The sequence below is a fragment of the Nothoprocta perdicaria genome, unplaced genomic scaffold (assembly GCF_003342845.1).
Source record: "Nothoprocta perdicaria isolate Ctin4 unplaced genomic scaffold, notPer1 scaffold_6, whole genome shotgun sequence".
In the NCBI taxonomy this organism is placed as follows: Eukaryota; Metazoa; Chordata; class Aves; order Tinamiformes; family Tinamidae; genus Nothoprocta; species Nothoprocta perdicaria.
Window position 1 is genome coordinate 392,160 of NW_020455865.1, and position 20,471 is coordinate 412,630.

Here is a 20,471-nt window from a genome sequence, read left to right on the forward strand (position 1 = left end):
GAAGGGAGCGAGGGTCGGCGCCCGGGAGCAGAGCTGGGAGCAGGTTGCACTGCAGCCACGTTCACTTWCAAACTCCGCACAGCGTTCCCAGGGACGCTTCCAACACAGCCCCTGCAGCAGGCAAAGCGCAGGTGTCACATGGGCTCCCTTCACTTGCAGGAAATGCTTTCACTGAGCTTCTCCCGACTTTTGACCACGCAATCTCTTTAACAGAGACACTTTCGATGATAGATTTTCCACGGCTTCTCATAGATAATTCTCAACATAAAGAACACAAACCAAAAGAGGCAGGCGGCGGCGGTGGCGCTGCCACCCCTGCAGGTGCCGCGCTGCCCAAGGACATGCCGAGGGAGCGTTGCTGCACGAGGGAGCATCGCTGCAGAAGACGGCGCTGCCGAGCTCCAGCTCCCCCGCTCCAGTGGTGCCAGTGTTCCGGGGTGGACACGGGGTTCCCATGCTGCGGCCACAGCTTCACGCTCCACACACGCAAACCATAGGGAATAAACTGATTAAAACAAACTTTATTTAACAAATTATATTAAGAATACAGACTAAGTTATCACACAATGAAACTTCCCTTTGTAAAATACTGGAGAGTCATCTAAAATAAATATAAAAAGTAGTAACATTCATAAGATTAATGCACAGTAAATTCACTTTCAGTAACCCAACAAAATGCATAGCATCTTAAAAAACACTTTGCAACTGCATGAGAAGTGTCTCTCCTCTGCTGATATGCTGCCATTGAAAACTGCTGCCGCGAGGGGCAACGAAGCCGGGGCGCCGCCTYGGTCCGTCCCGGGCGCAGGGAGACCCCACGGCTGGCGGTGACAAACCCCGTGGYGCGGCCAGGAGGTACCCGTGGGCATGAGGCCCCGGGTGAGGTAAGGTCGAGGGGCGGAGGACGCGTGGCCGCGCAGGGACGTGGCACCGCGGCTCCTCACACCGGCAAAGCGCCCTGCGGGGCAAGGCCAGCACGGTGGGAATTTTGTTCTTTGCATTTGTGAAGATTCTCAGCAGCACCCGCGTGGTTGTGCCCCCGGGCRGGGCAGAGGAGGCGGCGGCGGCCGCGGAGGCTCCGCGCCCCGTGCGGGCTCCACGTGGAGCCGCAGGACCCCCTGCCATGCGGCTGTGCCCGCGACGTTCACTCCTACAGCTACAGCTAGGGATGCTCCTGCAGGGAAGGCATCTGCTACCTACGTACGTCCACACTTGCATTTACCACAAAGTTCACACGCTATGTCACTTCCTGCACTAATTTTCTTGCCTCTCCACTACTAACAGCTCAGACTGGGCCTGGAGGGCAGCTCTGCACGCGCCGGCTCCTGCGGGCAGCGCGTCCCCTGCCACACACAGCTCTGCTGTGCAGCTCCCTGCCCCTCGCGGCTTCGCTCTGCCCTCGTCACAGAGACAGGAACCCAGGAGACAACCTGGCAAACCTGGCAAACTAACGCTGAGCACAAGGCTAAGCTACACAGTGTCTGCTCTTGTCCTAGGAGCAGCAGCCAGGCAGCCCGGCACATGTGCTAGAGCCCTGCACACCCGCGGCTGCTGCACTCCAAGGATTCGTACCCTCCTCTCACGCTCCGGGGGCTTATTCACTGCCGGGCACAGCAGCAGCAGGTCCCTCTATGCWCCCTGCCTGCACCAAGGCTCTGCTGGCACACGGGCCTCTGCACAGCAGGGAGGGAGATGCAGGGGACACCCAGGATGGAGGAGACACTCGGGATGCAGGAGACACCCAGGATGCAGGGGACACCCGCACAGGCCCCCGCGCGCACCAACAGGGAGGACGAGCTACGAGGATGCAAGGGCCAGCCTCGCAACAACTTGCTCGGATTACAAAAATTACAGAACAGCAAATGAACGTGGCCTGCTGAAATGCTGACCAAGCACCCGCAGGTCGTGGGAATTTGCAAGTGCAAGGCAAAAGCTCCTTATAACCAGTGGAGTGACAAGAAGACACTCACAGTCGACACGCCTGCAGCGTGGACATGCTGCAYGTCCTGCTGTGCTTGTAAGCGCTGGCTCTGAGTCCTCCCGGCTTCGGAAATGCCGGAGAGGTTGGAGCAGCCCTTGACTGAAAACGCCCCTGTTGTGCTTACACCGAGATCTGCAGCGAAGGCTCAGGCTGCAGCACGGGTGCTTCGCAGTGCCACGGTGTGGAAGCTCCCTGCAAAGATCAGGTTTCTCTGAAGATGTATCCCTGCAGCAGTGTTGCTGGGCCAGAGAAAGGGAGGGAACAGTGGGAAACAGCTAAGAAAAAGATATCCCCAAATTTCTTAGGTGTTTGTCCCAACTGCATGTCCTCTCGGCGTTTTGAGGCATCCAGTGTTTTTGGCAAATCACTGAAGGGAAAGCTGAATCTATTATCTCTAAGAAGACTGAGAAAACGTCACTTGCTGTAGGTATTAAAACATCAATTTTACCTAGTGATGATCTTTAAGCTAAATCTCACAAAAAGGAAACAAAAGAAACTTTTCCAACATTTTAGTTGCAGTTTGTAGCTCAGCCTATTAGACCTGGTGCAACCGTTTCTGACAACTGCTCCGCTCTGTTGAGGGCCACATGTTGGGCACCCAGAGCAGTGCTCAGTGCGAAGACCTTGGCCTTGCCCAGACGCTGGCAGCAACACGCACACCCTGAGCGCGAGCTGGGCACCGAGCACCCAACGCTGGCTCCAGCACCAGGGCTGCAGCTCTGCGCAGGGGCAGCTCCATGCTGCATCTCACCATGTCTCGGCGGCAGCAGCTGCACACTGGACCTGCAGGCAGCGTGTCCGCCCCTGCAGCAAGGGGCTCAGCACTCTGCGCTCGGCCTCCGCGCCACGAGGAAGGCAACGCTGCTCACAGCCTCTGTGCCACGAGGAAGGCAATACTGCTCACGGCTGCTCACAGCCTCTGTGCCACGAGGAAGGCAATACTGCTCACGGCCTCTGTGCCACGAGGGAGGCAACGTCGCTCAGGGCCTCAGCCTCCTGCAGCGCTCACCGCTCCATGGGACAAGCTATGAGTGGATGCCACAGAAAACTGCACAACGGATCATGAACAGAAAAAAGGAAAGACAAAAGATGGATGAGATGGGCATACTACTACTGCACAGAGTGGATTTGAACTTCAAGTGAACCTGAGCCGAATGACCAGGCTGCCATGGTATGTTCATTTGTCGATGTCGGCATCATCAATCTAGCCTTTGTGAGGCCTGGCAGTGAGGTCTGGCTTTGCTTTCCTGCAGGATAAATAAGAACTAAAAATGGTACTGCAACCTTCAAGTAAATGAGCACTTGCAGGGGGTCACTCCAACCTCCAGAGCTGACGCAAACAATTCTTTTGCCCAAATACGACACACTTGCAACCAAATCTGCCTACGCTTGCAAATCACGTGGCCTTGCTTTAGGGAGGCAGTTTCAGAGAATGGTTACCTGGCTGGGAGAAGACGAAGTAGAGAACTGCAATGAGTCTATCCTGAATATTGTTGTGGTTTCGTTGTCCCAGAAATATGGTGCCTTAAAACCAGAAATGAATCTTTGGACAAGAAATACTTTACATATGTACAAATAAAAAATACAAGTTGACAGTACAAAATCTATTGTTAGTCACCACTCTGTCCTACTAGAAAATGCAAGATCAATCAAAAGCAGTGCAAAGCAGGTCGGGGCGCAGATACAACCCAGACCGAGAGCTGCAATACTGTTATTTGTTACTATGGCAATTGCATTTCAATAGAGTTAGGTAATCAGTACTTTACAATATAAAAAGTTGCACATTTTAACACTTACTTAAAAACTGCTATTTTGCCGCCATGATGTGTCTTTGTTCTATAGCAGAGACTTGAAAAAGAACATGGAAATCAGATGGACATTTCTAAATAACTTATTATAGCAACAGACTTCACCAAGACATGCATTCGACTGAGGAGTGAGCGAAGGTCACCAGTCGTAAGGAGGCTGAGGTCAGGGTTTAATGCATCACACTCTTGACCGGTGGAAATGAACCGCTCTCATCCTGCGCCACATCAGAGTTCAGCGCTTCCCCCCAGGGCGCAAAGGCGACAGGCACAGCCCTTTCGTGCTAGCAGCTGGCAGGGCAAAGAGCAGAGCAGGGCGCCGGGTGCCCGGTGGGGCGCACGTCGGCCTGGCTGGTGCCCGTTGCGGCGCGCAGGGCGGCCCTGGGGAGTCTGTGGGCATCGCGGGCCCCGTCGGCGCAGCYTGTTGCGTCGCAGGGCCTTGGTCTCTGCTCCCAGGCGGAGATACCAACACCTTGTGCAACCCCGAGGTGCCTCCCCTMGGGGACGGGAGTGAGCCCTGGGCTCTGCTGAACCTTGCCAGCAAGCTGGGAGAGGGCGCAGAGCAAACCCAGGAAGAGATCTGGGCTCCATGAAAAAAGGCAGCCTCTGGTTCATCCTGGCCGCACGGAAGCCGTTGCATTCCCCGGACTGGGCAAGGGCAGCGCGGGCTCAGCGCAGCTCAGCACGCGGTTGGCAAACCGGGGAGCCGCAGAGCCGTCCGTGCGACACAGCTCCCGCTCCGGTGACTGGAGCAGCCGGCGGGACTGGAGCAGCCGGCGCGGACGGGAGGCCTGGCATGGGCTCCCTGGCATGGCAGGTCTCGGTGGTCAACAAGCTCGCAGCCTGTCCCTGCAGCGCGGTGCTCCGGCTCCGTGTGGGTGGCTCTCCGGCAGCAGGGTTACGGGAAAGGGACTGGTGAGGAAGCTGCCAGGCGGGCGCTAAGGAACGTACTCACGTGCGGAGAGGCCCTGGCCGCGGGGTAGGAGCGGGCGGCCGCGCGGGGCGGGAGGGCGGCCGCTCGCGGCGCGGGCCGGTGCAGCGGCGGCCGCGCAGGGCCCGCTCAGGACGGCGGCAGCTGCTGGCACCTGGTGGGGCTGGGTGGCAGGCGGGCCGCGGCGCTCTGCTCCGTCCGGAAGCTGTAGTCGTACTGCAGGGCGAGACGGRCACACGTGTGAGCTGAGCCGAGCCGAGCCCCGCGCCGCCCGGGCGCCCGTCGCGGGGGCCTGCTCCTGCTCAGGTCTGGTGCCAACACAAGCACGACCACACTCATCCTCTGCACAGCCTGGTCCATGCACGTCTGTTTTACCCACGCCTGCCCCGTTTTAATTGAAATTGCTTTGCAAAGCGGACAGAGCACCCTGCACACACATTCTGGGGCCCAAGCACGGCTTAGTTCAGCTTAGTCTGTGCCTGCTCTTGATACRTTGAGGCTAACCCGGAGGAGGCCGGGTTCAAAGAGCAGCACGAGCATCCAGGCACACCTGGCTAGGGAGGAGCGAGCGGGGCGCCAGGGAGGCCCCGGCTGCACGGCGCCTTGTGGGACCGAGCGCCCACGGGCCTTGCGGCAGCGCTACCACCTCGTGGTGCTCCTGGCCATGCACGGCCCCTTCCCACTGCACCGCGCAGGGCAGCAGCAGGAGCAGGAATGGGAGCAGAAGTGGGAGCAGGAATGGGAGCAGGAGCAGAAATGAGAGCAGGAGCAGAAATGGGAGCAGGAGCAGAAACGGGAGCAGGAGCAGAAATGGGAGCAGGGAATAGGACAGGGAGCAGGAGCAGCAGCGGGAACAGGATCAGAAAGCAGTTGCGGGCACAGTGCCCGTCGCCAGCGCGGGTGGCTGGGCCCCGCGGGGCGCGAGCAGCACACAACCCGCTTGCTGCAATAAGGGGCTGCGGCACTAGAGGGTGCTCGGCGACCGCACGTTGTCGCATGTGGCAGCATCTTGAAAGTTGGCGCCTACTTTTCTGTGCTCTCTGCTTTTTGCTGAATACACGGAATACCAGCACAGGAATTTTCTGCTGCGCAGCTAGCTGAGGACAGGACGCCCATGGGTGCCCCGCACAACTTCTGCTCGGTTACCTCTGCTAGAGACATGCAGGGCGAGCCCTGCACAGGGACAGTGTCAAGGAGTCATCTTTCCCAAGACTGCCTTTAATTGGCAAACATGTCTTCATTAATTTTACCTCAATGTCATGATGTCACAGCTAGCAGTACCAGCCCCAAGCTAAATAAGCAATAAGCCTCATTTTTCAACACACAAACACATAAAGATGTCAGCTCAAACTGTTTACTAATTAACACTTAAAAAGACACAAATTAGATATGCGTGGCTAAGAGCAATTATAATCAAGACGAATTTCTCTAGTCATTTGGGAACTGAAAAAAATGCCTAATTGCTGGAACCAATGTTTTAAAAACTGAAATCATGCCAGTTAGCAAATATGTTCATTTAAAGAACATTTCATGTGACTACACTCTGGAGAATTGACTACAAACATGAGAACAAGGAAAAATAYTTCTGTATAAAATTAAAATTTTAAGCTCTTTTAGATTTACAACTTCTTCATTAAATATATTTGCAGAGAGCAGCCTACAAAAACTTATAGCAATTAAGTAGTTAAGTGAAGTTCCTTCCTTGTCGATTTGAAAAGAGCGATTAATATGAGATTCCTATCCTATTCCTATCAGATTTCCTAATTAGAAGTTGCAGACTTCTAGGCAAACGCCGAGTGAGGCAGAGGAAGGCCTGGAGCGCCTGTGTGAGTGCTTGCCTGGGGGCTGGAGGCTGCGCACGACTCTGAACACCCGCAGGGCTCACGCCCCGATCCGGGGGTGTTGCCAGGGCCACAAGGACCCGGAGCCTTGGGGGCAGCGAGGTGCAAYGAGGTGCAGCCTGAGGGTGCAGCCCTTGGGTGCACTGCGGGATCCGCAACCCTTTTCACTGATTTTCCTGAAAGGGTGCAACCCCTTAATTAGGCTCACTTCTCAGCTTGCATGGGAACATACATCTGCAAATGTGGTGACAGAGAATAATAACTCTTGGAATTCTTTGGGATTATTTTTTGCAAGGCATCTAGCTCCAGGGAAAATGTTCTTGCTGCTCTGGAAATCCAGAAGATTTGCTGTAATGGTGCTATTGCTTGCAAGGGAAATAAAGCCATACAGAAATGCACAATATTTATATGCATAGCTATCTATGTGCAGACAAGATGCTTCATCAAGGAATATGGGCTGCATAATTATACTTTTCATTACCCTGAAACACACAGAGGCTGTAATGGCAGAGGAGGGTGGGGGGAGAACTGGCAGGTATCAAGAGCTCCTTCCTGGGCACACGAACAAGGGCTACCCTGCCCACTCACACCGCACGGAGAGGAGGAGCGTGGAGCTGAGGAAGGCAGGGGCGCATCCAGCACTCACCCTGAAGGCTTTCCAGCTCACAAATAAAGTCCTTTTCATTGGGGAAACAAACAGAGGAATTCCGAAGTTCCCATAAAGCAAGTGTTGTTGTTAAAGGCGGCCRTGATCTGCGTGTAACATTTGCCCCTTATTCGGTGACCCACAGTCACTGTGCCCGAGAAGTGCAGAGGACACTTAACTCGCATGACAGGATGGGAGTCCTACTGTGCTGCACTGACTCTTTGCCTTTAACACAGCTGTCTTCAGGCTTCTTTTCCTGGCACCAGGCTACGCCTGCCACCACACCAAAAGGCCACRATGCAGTTTACCTTGCACTCCTAAATCCAGTTCAACTGCTTCCCAAACTATGAGGCAACCTAACACACATAGTGCCCTGCTGGTAGCAATCATATTTTGTTAATAAACTGGAAAAGTTTAAATAAAAGAGACATTTGGAAATAAATGGAGGGCAGACAACTTCATCATTAGATTCAATGTTTAAAGGCTCTTTATCTGGCATGAATCACAGGTACCAAATTTACTGTTTGCCTTAACTTGACATTGACTTTGTCTATTGTCAGTGACTAGAGAAAAACAAGTGAGATCTTTCCACGTGGGAGGGACTCCTGCAGCTACACTATCACAAATCTTGAGATGATTTTGCTTAGAGCACTGCTGTGTACTTACCTCCTTTTCAATTTCTGCTAGGGTTTTGATCGTGATGCCCAAGAGATCAACTGTCTGCACCTGGTACCAAAAAGAAACAGAGAAAAGTCTTTTTTGTTGTTGTTTTTGCTGAACTCAGCAAATACTCTCCCACCAGAGATTCGGAGGCACCATCTGCAAACACACACATAATCCTGTTTCCCTATTCACCCCAGGAGCATGAGAAGCAGGAGGTGGTCTGGGGATTCGAGCCCTAATGCCGGTCTCCTGACAGGGTAGCTGACCCTCCCACCGTACGTGGGCGACTTGCCCTGCAACGGGACGGCAGCTGCAAGGCTCTGCTTTCCGAGGGCCACAGCAAGTGACGTGGGCCTGGCTGCGAGAGCCCTGAGCGAGCTGACCATGTGGTGGCAATGGTGTGTAAGGAACGGACAGGGAGGATCAGAGTGCCCCAATTGCTCTGCAGGTGTCCCGGACACAGGGGACTCCAGCTTCCTGGGAATGTGGGTCTGCCCGCAAGCAGCCCTGGGTGGAAAGCCACGGTGGTGAAAAACTGCGCCCGCTGCATATGCAGGTTCCGTCAGGAAAAAGAAAAGTGCAAAGAGGGAGCAACATGTGAAAAATCAGAACCCTTTGATAGGTCTGTGCTTGTCATAAAGGCCTCTTGCTAACTGATTTTTAAAGAGGTAAGGTCTTAAGGACTGGCTGAATGAGGGGCTGGTAGTGGGATGCCTTTGAGCCCTGCATCACCCCTTAAGGTAGCGCTGGGCCGCGATGCAGAGGAGCCTCCGTGCTCGGCTGGAGGGCGTCCGCTCTGTGGGCACCCAGCGTGTCCTCGGAGGGACTGGGCGGGCGGGAGGCTGCGCAGGCACCACGTCCCGGCGCCGCGGGCTGCGGCTGCCCCGCAGGCTGAACCCCGCACAAACACTGTGCAGGGAGAAACCAGCCAGTCCTGCCGCTGCCCTGCAGCCGCGCTGGCTCGCGCAGCCCCGCAGGCAGAGGGCAATGGGAACACTACAGCCATTTCTCTGCCTGTGTTGGCACTCCGCAGCCCCAGCAGCACTCCAGCTGTTGCATCATTAGGACTGCACAACCTCCCTCAACTTCCAAGCCCGGAATGGGGAAGCTGGACGGCAGAGCCGGATCCCCGCCAGCGTCACCATGGCAACCCGCTGCCGTGGGTCAGCCCAAGTTCCTTGCGCTCCACATGGAAAAAACGCCAGCATTTTTCAGGATTAAGCAGCTCCCTGGAAGGCTGGGGCRATGCCAGCTGCCCTTGGCAGGCGTGGGATAAATCCAGCTCCAGGCACGGTCCCGCTCGGTGTGCTGAGCGTCCCCCGCCCCGGCACCCACTGCRGCAACACGGGAGCCCGATAAGCGCAGAGGTGACTCACCCCTTCGGGAGCGCAGGCGAACTTCTCCGAGATCATGAAGGGCACCCCATCCATCGCTGCAAGGGACAAAGCAGCACACATGGTCAGCTGCCCCAGGCACCCCGTGAGCGGCTCCCTCAGCCCGTCCCAGCCACGCGCAGGGCTGCGCTCCCCATCTGGGGAATCGCGTGTCGGTTCAGTCCAGCTCCCTATGGACACGCTTTGGAATGGGAAGAAGCGCAGCCTGCGGAGCCGCGCKCCAGCCCTGCCCAGCACGGCAGATGGAGACACGGTGCTTGGGTGCCCTTCAGCGCCTCGCACCCGAGGCCGAAAGYGTGACCACCCTGGCAGACTAAAGAGCAGGGCAGCATGGTGATAACTCCAGCGAAATCACTGGCCCTGGAGCCCGGTGCGAGCTGAGCTGCACGCAYGGAGCATGGAGCACGCACAGGGACCACCAACCACAGCTGGAGAGCAACGGAGCAGCAAGACAGACACAAGGACACGAGTGTGCATGGTGCATCCCCGTGTCACCAGGCTGTTTGCAACACAACCCTAACGACACGGAGGGTCTCTTGCACTGGTATCGCTGCGTGTTCTCTGCTTGCACAGCTCAGCAGCACCGGCTGCTCTTTGTCTTGCTCCCACCATCCAGGAGACGTCACCTCCCACAAGACACGCTCAGCGTGACGCGAGTCACGCCGTGTCCAACGCCTGCACCCCAGCTACCCACAAGGCTCCCACGTCCCAGGGAGCCCCCGCTCACCCCAGCTGCACCTTAACATTTTACTCCTTTGCTTTCAGCTCTGAACAAAATAAAAGCTTTGAACTAGAGCAAGTTTCACCTCTGAAATGCCCTCATGTAATCCCCAAACAGGTTTTCTTTCACAAGCATCTGCCTCCACCCTGCATTTTGTTGCTTGCTGTTTTGCAACTTCCATTAGCACCAGCAAGTAACTGTGTTAGTGAKCTAATAAGCATTATTTAAGAATAAATTTTACATTAGCTTTCCATGTTTTTGACTTTAAAAATGTTATCCCGTATTATTTCATTATCAAAGGTGCTACATGGCAGCCACAAAGTTACATGAAACAAAAGGAAACAGATGAAAAGCAGCATCACAAAATCCAGGAAGTTTTGAACCTGAAAGACCATCTGCATTTGTTATCCCGACAGGAACCTGCTTTGATCACTCACACGCTGGCTTTTGTAAAGCAATTTAAAGAGATAGCCCCGAGGAGCTGGAGTCGCCCCCAGCCCTGTGCGCGGCGGGATGTGCTGTGCTAGTGGGATGCGATGTGCCATTGGGATGTGCTGTGTGCCACTGGGATGTGCTGTGCCGCTGGGATGTGCTGTGCTGGGGGGACACCATGCGGCGCAGAGCCCTGGTCCCCCAGCACTTCAGTCCTCCCGGAGCACAAAAGTGCAGAGCGAAGCAGCAGATGAAAGCAGGGTGTGCCAAAGGCTCAGCAGCGCAATTAGCACTCTCCTAAACAAACGAGCTTCAACAGAGCTGTAATTAAGCAGGCCTGTAATTAAGTATATGCCCTTTATCATAACGATCATGCTTAAAAATGGCATGATGCATGGAAGTGTGTTATTAATGCTGCAATCCCAAAGCGATGGGAGCGCGCATAGGAACCGGTGTGTCAGGCCCATCACTGGGCTGCTTGTAAAGTGCAGTAAGGGGAAAAATCAGAAAGAACGAGCTCATCCAAGAGTTCCTTTCATAGTCGGGCACTCTGAGTCAAATGGATTTAAACATCCAGCTCAGGAGGCCCCAGGAACAGGGCTGGAGCTGCCAGCAGCCACTGCTTGGAGCATGTGGTGCGAGGGATGCCGCATCTGCAAGCAGCAGCACCGCTCTGGACTCGGCAGCGCTGCTCCGGGCTCGGCTCCCATGGGCGCACGCACCTCCTGCTCAGGACATCCTGCCCCCGAAGCCTGGGACTGCGGACGTGGGGCACCTGCTGCCTCCCRCACGCCCTGAGGTGCCAGGAGAAACCACAGGCCCAGGAGGTGGGCTTGGGGAGGGGCCCCCAGCACCGAGCRGCGATGTCCCCATGGGAGCCCGTGCAGGGCTGGGGCCCGCGGCAAAGCCCTGATGCCTGCAAGAGACCCCTGCCCTCACGCAGGTCCCGTTGCCAGCAGCCCCTTGCGGGGGCCTGGACAGAGCACCTGCAGGTCCCGCTCAACCCCATTCCACTGCTCTGCCCTGCGAACCGCGCGGCCAGGGAGCAGCACGGCCGCAATGTCGGCTCCAAGGTGCAGGACATGCGCCTGTATGGCGCGCTCTTGAAATGCAAAAAAAAGCAAGAAGGGATTTCAAAAAGCAACGCATTTTCAGGGCTGTTTACCGTCTCTGAGGAGCAGCTCCTCCCTGAGGGTCACGTCAAGTTAGTTCACTCGCTGCAATTAGATAAAAGAGTTAGAAGGGCTCAAAAGGCAAACCTCACTGCTCTGAAAACACAAGTGCAAGTGGGCAACTGCGCGGAGACCACAGCAACACTCTAGCTGATRCACTAGATCACCACTTCATCATCAATTACCAGTACTTACTATTAACCTCTGCAGGGCATGTCACAAACCCATCCTCTACAAACACAACTTGTTAGCTCACTTAGGAATGCTCTCTTTAATATGAATAAAGTACTGTCATCCTCCTCTAGGCACACGGTAGATGCAACCTTCTGTGCTGTAGACTCCAGCTGAATCTCAGTTGTCAAATTAGTAATTCATCTTTCTAGAATAACTGTATTTTTAGCAAAGCTACCAGATTTAAATAATCAGACCTGCCAATGCTACCCTAATTTAAACATGCTGACGAACTTTCATAGGCAGCATCAGCTAACATAATGAGTTTCTGGATGACAAAGAACTTAAGACTATAGTTCTCTACACTACGCAGTATAATAAGCACTTGTTCTTTTCTACAATGTGCACATAAAAGAAGAATCTAAATAATAATTGCTGTAATTATCTTGAAAAATATGTGGTGATTAATGGTGATTATGAAAATCTGTATAATTGTTCATTGAAATCTCCAATGATCAGATGCTTTCTTGAAAAAGCCTTTAACGGAGAACTTAAGAACACAAAAAGCATCAAAACTGAAGCCAAGCTTATGACCGTTTGAAGCATGGTGAGGATGCGATTTCCAATGCCCAAGGCTCAGTTTTAACTCCTCCTATGAACTCTCTGCAAGAGGTTTCAGGATGTCCATGATGTGACGCACATGTCATTGTGGTTCAAAGCACGAAGTTCAACCTGTTATTTATGCAAATAATTAATTACTCTTGTACCCAACTAGCAGTTTGTCATGACACATTAATGACTTGATAGACTTCTGTGAACTAGTGAACACAGGACAGCAGAGCGCTTTTATCGTCATTTAATTTAAAAACGATCCTGTGTGAAATTATCTAGTCGTGAGTGATGGAAGCATAAAGAACAGACTCAGCAAAGCTTCTTTTGGATCATTGCTTTATTAATGGTAACGTCAGGGAAATGAAAAATGCTAACATTGTCATATTTAGCTCCTGGGTATAGATGAATAGCTGCCTCAGTGCTTGGCGGGTTCGGTTTGCACACTGCAGTGAGCGCTAATTCTTCACACCACTATTGTGGGGATACACAGCCACGCAAGAGTTTATATACCTCAACTCCCAAGGAAATAACAGCTGTTTCTGCATTTAAGCTCTCACCATAAGCTTTTACAGCTTTGACTTTCTTTACTGCTATTTTTGCATGGCCTTTTATACTTCGATTTTGAATCACCGGTATTAAAAACATTTAAATAAATAAGTGCCTTACAAAACATTCCTCTGTAATACTTTGAAAATTAAGCCTTGCTAATCCAAAAGAGAAAAAAAAAAGATATGCTACTRCCACCTTTAAAATTTAAATGACCACAGATTTTAGAAACTGCTTTCTGCAATGCCGGGAGAATCTTCAGGCTTTCTCCAGACCTGAAATGCTGGCGGAGTGTTTATGTTTCACCAAGATGAGCATCTCGTAAAACAGCCTAAAACATCATCATAAACCAGCAAAGCTCCCCTGATCAGAGAAGACCTGGTTTTCAGCCATGCAACACCAGAGGAAACAGCGAGTGCTCTGGCTGCACGGGGTGTGGAGACCAGCGAGGCCGGGGCGGCCGCGCAGCGACGTGCAGCCGCAGTGCCACGTCAGGACGGCCGTGCTCTGCACGAGGCTCGGCCAGTGAGGCAGGGCTGTGCTGCGCRGTGCCGCGGGGTCTGCAGGTGCTGCGGGACCTGCAGGATCTGCATGGTGCTGCACGGTGCAGCGGGGAGCCATGCATGGCGCCTGCGGCCACACGTTGCGTCCGCTGCAGGAGTGGGCACCACACATCAGGCAGCCTCGCCGTCACACGTGATCACGCTGCAGATTCGTCTGCACCCAGGAACATGCGGCACAGTGAGACRGTCGGCACCAGGGCAGGCAGCCGGCTGCGCTGCAGAGCACCGGTAGAAAAAATGGAAGGAATGTTATGTGATCTCAGAACAGAGGAAAGCTATTCAGAAATACGGAAAAAAAATGTTGTACAACAGTCTGCAATGCATCAGGAGGAAGACGTAGGCTTTTCAAAATAAACCACGCTCTTCATAACGCACAGCTAAGTCTCCTCCTTCTGTACTGTACATAGCAATTTAAACAGCAGCCCGAATAGTAAACACGTGTGTGTTCCTCCCGCGCTACCGTGTGCCGGGCCCAGCCAGGCCCCACCACGCGCTCCCAAATCACTCCCGCCTTCACTGGCAAGGACCCAGTACCAGGGCAATGACCACTGCTCCTCCTGGCCCTCGCCCAGMCGCTTCCCAAGCCCTCCAACCCCAGCCCGGCCATAAATAATCTTCCAGACCTGGTGTGGGGGGAGCAGCGGTTCCTCCCCACCCCGCTCGCCCACCACAACGTGACAAATGGGCGGCAGCCTGACAGCGTCTCCAAGACATATTGGAATTTACTTTGTGGCTCGTGCTCGCCATCTGTGTCAGTGCGCAGTGCTGCCCGTGCCGGCTGCTTCGCCAGCGCCCGCCGCCCGCGCTGCCCCGGGGAAAGCAGCTCCTGCAGCCAGCGCAGCCYGCGGGGACACGGGCAGGGACAGCGGGCACTGCAGGGGTGCGCGATGTCACAGGGCTGGTGCCACCTGCCTGCAGAGCTCCCAACTCCAAAGCCACGATGCAGCCGTGGCAAGCGCAGGCATTCCGGTGGGGCACACGATGCTCCCACCAGCAGGCAGGAGGAGGAGAGGCCTTGGGGGTTTCAGGGAGAAACACCGGGAATTTGCAGCTTCTCTGTTTATCCTGAAAGGACACTTGATTTAAAAAACAGGGACTAAATTTTCCTTTTTGGTAATTTGATTGTCAGTCTTGATTTTCTCTATTTCCTGCATAGCTCATGACACCATACAATTAATTCTTTACTGCTAGATCAATCCTCTCAAAAACTTGAGGAAATACTTCTGGTTTTGATTATTTTCTTTTTTAAATAAAGTTAGGGTTAAGTACTGCATGGTAACAGCTAAGCAGTACCTCGGTGCTGCGGCTGCACCAGCATCAGAGAGCATGGAAAGACTTCAAACAGGCTCTTCAAATTGCAAGTGTTTAGGAGCTCTTGATTTTATTATTTTTTAATAAAACGGCTCCTTTGAAGTCTCCGCACTCTACTAAACTTCAAAGATCACACCTAAGCATGTGCTACTTCCAAGCAACAAGCCCTAATTAATTAGCCCCGACCAGATAGAAAGCACGGCAGGCGCCGACTGTGAGGGAGGCTGAGCAGGGCCCTCGCGCGCTGCTCCTCCCGCTGCCCGGCGGCTCCGCGGGACGGAAACGCCGCCGCGTTTCAATTACCCGGCAAACTCCCGGCAAACCTCGAGCGCTGCCGCAGCGGAGCCCCTTGCACGGAGCATCGTCGGCCAGGCGGGCGGCGCCACCTCCACCGCCGCGGTGCTGCAAATGCAGCAAACACAGGGCAAGAGCAGCCCCAGGGCTACCAGAGAGCACTGCAGCACTGGAATCCTCCTAATGCAATTGAATTTTTAAGTGTTCACAGTCATTAGTGGAGCCACGTATTTCTAGCAGGTAAATTTCATTTGCATATGCAAATTATATCTAAATACACCACACCATTAATATGATCACTAATTACATAATAATAGTCACCAATCTCCACACAGATCAAACTTACAGTTTTGTAGCTATTAAGGAAATTGTGCTTTGTAATTAAGATAATCCTCATTTCCAGATGCTAATTAACTATATAATAATTAGGTTCTTTTGCTAATGCAAATTAAGTATTTCCACCCTTATTGGTAAAGGAGTTGCTTATCACTTAAAAAAAAAGAGACAACCTAGAAATAATCCCTCCTCCCCTTTAAAGGTGAAAAGGTAACTCCATTTTTATCAGTCTCATTTGCGAATGCAAATTAGCCCTGATTAATCAAGTCACAGGCAAATGCACCCATCTCATAGCATGGATGGTCGCCTCCAGCTCCTCTGCTGCTCCCAAGGAAGGTGAAAGCGGCCGCAGGGCGCACGGCCCTGCTCCCGATGGCTCCAAGCGCGGCCCTGCTCCGAGCGCGGTGGCTCCGCAGGGAAGCCCCGTTGGATGCCGGCAGGATGCGCGGGGCTGCAGCTCTGCACGGYGCCCGCGGCTCCGCACGGCGCCCGCGCGCTGCCCAGTGACGAGCGGGCGCTACCTGCGCGTGAGCAGCCGCTGGCAGCCAGCGAGCCGCCCGGCCCGGCCGTGGCGCATCCATCATCCGCTAAACCAATCCACCAGCTCCGCACCGCCATTTGTCATTAATTATGCTAATCAGCAAACCATTACTCTCTGATGACACCGCAGCACTTATTAGCTAGTTATGGCTTTTCAAAAGCGCAGCTTATTGTGTATGCGAGGGCTGTGCATACATTAGCCTACAGGGAAGAAATGTCCAATTATGAAAAGAAGAAATTTGCTATTATCTCCTTCTAACAAACCAATTTAGTAATTATAAAAGTCTCTGAACTCGGAAGGATTTTTTAAGAAGAGCTGAGTGATGAAACCAGAGAATTTTGCTTGCAATAATTTTCAGAGTTGGAAATAAAGTGACAATAAGGGAATGAACAGCTTTCATTATATATCATTCTAATCCTTGCATCTTCCACGATCAAACTCCTCGACYGTGTTTGGTTCTTCCCTTGAGGAGTCTCCTTCCTTTGGGGAGGCTGCAGTGTGATGGGTGCAAGGGGCACCGTGCAGGGCGGGCGCTCGCGCAGCTCTCGTCGCGCTGCCGCTCAGGGCCGCTGGCGCAGGGCAGCCCGGCCGCGCATCCCACCCATTTACAATTCCTGGGTTGTTTTGCTCACTGCGAGAGTAATACAACTAGTTTTAGAAGCTTAATATGTGTTAAGAGCTCATTAATATCATCAGAGTAAATGGGCCTATTAAAACATCTTTAAGCAATATCTGAACATAAATCTCCCTAAACTATATTTAATGACTGTACTTAAGATACATTATATGCAAGTCTTAATGAGACATTAGATAGCATTTTGAAGATTAAAATTAGAGAATCCATATAAAGTCTGTCCACTTAATGTAGCCTTAAGCTACACTGATGAAAAGCATTACTACCAAATTATTACTTCATTAGAACAAATATTTTTTAATCATTTCTGATTTATGCCATTAGTTCTCTCCATATATATTATATATACATTCATAAGAGTATACACAAAACAATTTTCTAGTTCCACAGGAGACAAGAAAAATTTTGAGCTTTCTAATAGCTGCATAAATTACTTGTCTTTCTTCTACTGAGTTAAAAATAAGCACTCTTTATAAAAGTCCATTTACTGTATCCCCACTTTTCTAATCTAATTGGAGGTTTTAATTCCATTAACCACAAGGTCATTTTTTAAACGTTTGCCGTACGGCTTCTCAGAGACTAACAAGACGTACCGGCCTCAGCCCYGGACCCTGCCTGCTGCCTCTGCCCAGGCGTCTGAACGGTGGCCGGGGTGGCTTCGGCACCGGCCTGGCTGGGGCAAGGACGAGTGTCACCCTGCACAGCACCACAAGGACGTGTGTCACCCTGCACGGCGCCACAAGGACGTGTTTAGCCCGCACTGCAAGGATGTGTCACCCTGTACTGCATGGACACGTGTCACCCACTGCAATGATGCATTCATCCCACACCGCATGGGCGCATGTCGTTCCACACCGCACTGCAAGGACACGTTCACCCCGCGCAGCGCCACAAGGACCCGTGTCATCCCGCACCACGAGGACGAGTGTCACCCCACTCGGCAGGGTCATGCCGTGCCGCCTGGCCGCCTGCTGCGAGGCGCAGCCCCGCGGGAGCGCGACGACGCGCGGGACCCACGAGAGCGCGACCGCGCACGAACCCGGTGGCACGCGAGAACGGGCGAGCGTGTCCCAGCAACCTTATTAGGAAGCGGGTCCTACGTGTGGTTGTTTGGTATAAACAGCTTTTCATTAGATAAATGAAGCCCAACAACCTTTATAAATATTTTTCAATTACRAAATTATGGCATTGAGATATCCGGATTACAATAATCAGGGAAAACACCAGTGACACCTCTTGATAGGAGTCAGAGTGCGCTGCCTGGATGGCTGCTCCTCCCAATAAAGCCTGGTTTAACTGCACCAACCATTCAAAAAAATCCCTCTTTATTAGATAAAAGCTGTAGAAACAAGACTATTTTCATTTATTCTGCCTGAGTCCTCTATCCAAAAGAGAGAACATCTCATTGTAACAATTCCACATTTTTAACTGTGCAAATTAAGCATTCTTCATAAATAACAGCCTGGTTTTCTGCACTAGAACTCCTTTTTATTAGCAGCAYAGTAACGAACAATGAGCAATGTGTTCTATTATTCTTTGTCAAATCACAAAATGCTACATTAGAATAACTCTGCTGGTCAATGTAATATAGTAGATTAAATTCAACTTCTGTGCAAAAACCACTGTAAAACAGCATGATAAGAAGGCTATAAAAATTTAATTTTACTCCAAACTCCATCAGAAAAAAAAAATGGTGTGAAAAGTAATTTTGCATAATCAGTACACGCCATCTGGAACAATTAACCGATTTCTATAGAACTATGAGGATCAGTCATATCTGCTTATTAAAGATCAGAAATTATACAAGTAATAAATCCTTGAAAAAACTAAGCGTACTCCCGCCTGTCAACGCTATTTTAACTTCAAATACTGAAGAACGCCTGATAAGGCTGAAAAGAAGAGATTAATATATGCAAATTACATCCAGCATTTAAAATCCCCAACAACTGTCTCCGGTTTTCTGTCCCTTATTGCTGCCTTTATGTTTTATTCATAYACCAACTCACCTGTCACTTCATAAGCTATAATATTATGGGGGTATTATTAAACAGCATAAAGCCGTGCTTTAATTGGAAAGCTTCATTGCATTTTCCAATTATTTGGAGTAAATTAAAAGCAGATGCACATAGTTTAATAAGGAGTCTAATATCAGTTCCGGGAAATCAAAATTCATTGTCATTACTATGCTGTGATAGTTTTGCAAACTGTACTCCATTTCAGAGGTTTTGAAAAGAAAATCTGTCTATGCAATCTGTTAATTGTCATTCGGTTAATAACTGTTTAAACACCCAAACTATACAGCCGCTTCCTATTTAAAAAATAAAAATAAAAGCCATCAGCTACGGCACGGGAAGCACAACATGGGAGCCCAGGGTCGCGCGGCGCCGCGGCCAGGCGCCTTGGGGACGCCGGGCGCTCCGGCGGCTCCTTCCCGGCGCGGAGCAGGACTGGCCTCCCTGGCCAAGGCTCGAGCGAGCGGCTCCAGCCCCGGTCAAGGTTCCTACTTCCCAGCTCCCCAGAAAACTGGGACATCCCGACATGGAGATGTGAGCTGTTTCCTTGGGGGTGATGCCTAGATGGGAAAGGTGGCTGGAAGTCTGGCAAGCTACAGGAGAAGAGGAAAGCTGTTCCATGAGCCCGCAGCTCCACGAGCTTGCTCAGACCCAGCTCGAGAAGAGCAAAGAGAGAAGAAGAGCAAAGAGCTCCTTGAGGGGAGCACCACACTCACGGGCTGCTCCGCTCGCACGCAGCGCCGTGTCCCGCAGGGGCTGAGCACGGCGAGGAACGCAGCCCTGCGCATCTCCCCACACACTCCCCTTCCTGAGCCGCGCAGCTGCAGCACGAAGCTCCCTGAACTGCTGGTTATTAATAGAGCCTTTTGTGTCATGAAGATTATCCAAGGCTCTGCATCCACAGACTGGAAATTGCAATAGGGCAAAAGAACAGGATGACTTTGAAACATCTTTATGGGCTAGGATTAACACAGAATAAAGCTAATGTCACAACTMGTCTTTTTTTTCGTCTTTTTGGATCTCCTGATTAAAATTCAGTTCTGATTAAAATTTAGTTCTGTTCCTATTCTTAAGTTCAGTGAATGTAAGTGTAGGAATCTGGATCGACAGCAAGACGCAGCACAGGGCCTCCCGCTTCAGAGGGTGGAGCCTCCTAAAAGACCTGAAGATAGGAGGGTATTGCAAAACCACCAGAAAGTACGCTGAAAGATGAAGATAAAAGCAATTCTTGTGCAGTGATCCAAAAAATAGCATCTTTCTTTTTTTCAAAATTACCTGTTTTAATAAAGCAGACACACTGTGCCAAGTGAACCATTTAATTATCTGCAAAAATGATGAAGCAAAACAATAGTTTGCAAAAATAAATGACTAACCTCTGATTAAAACGTCTGTCCTCATTACATACAGATAAAAGATACAGTATCTTTTAAAAGAGAATGTACATTGAAGAGAAGCAAGTGGCAGTTGTGGTATAGATAACCTGACATTTTGCAACAAGAAAGAAGACGACATATGGGCACTGAAATGAAATCTTTAATTTTTTTCTCCATTTGTTAATCTAGAAAGATCACTGAAAGAGATTATTTCTTTCATTCTTCCTCCTTTCTTGGTTTTTAATGCTGCACATGCAACAAGGCATGGAGTCAATAGCAGCGGTGGAAAAGGCAGCTGCAGAGCACGGCGCGGCCGGCAGCTCTTCCGAGCGCGCGCAGCCATCGCTGCCATGGATCTGTGCCAGGCTCCGTGCTGGCCAATCCCTACAGGACGCATTTGGAGCAAGAGAAGGGCAAACTCAAGGCCATGCCGAAGAAAGTGACTGAAGCTCCAGAAAGAAGGGAGGAATGTGGAGGCAAACTGCTATCRTA

At 51.6% G+C, this 20,471-nt stretch overlaps 1 protein-coding gene across 2 annotated transcripts in view; it reads right to left on the bottom strand.

Moving 5' to 3' along the window:
• Nucleotides 1–4,842: 4,842 nt before the first annotated feature.
• Nucleotides 4,843–20,471, bottom strand: part of MVB12B (multivesicular body subunit 12B) — a 52,341-nt gene continuing 36,712 nt past the window's right edge. For both annotated transcript variants that reach the window (XM_026049566.1, XM_026049567.1), the window contains 3 exons: nucleotides 9,244–9,299; nucleotides 7,871–7,930; nucleotides 4,843–4,933 (listed from right to left, as the gene is read on the bottom strand). In XM_026049566.1, coding sequence (XP_025905351.1) covers nucleotides 4,847–4,933; nucleotides 7,871–7,930; nucleotides 9,244–9,299 — 203 coding nt within the window. In that variant the 3' untranslated portion in view covers nucleotides 4,843–4,846. The remainder of the gene's footprint in view (nucleotides 4,934–7,870; nucleotides 7,931–9,243; nucleotides 9,300–20,471) is intronic.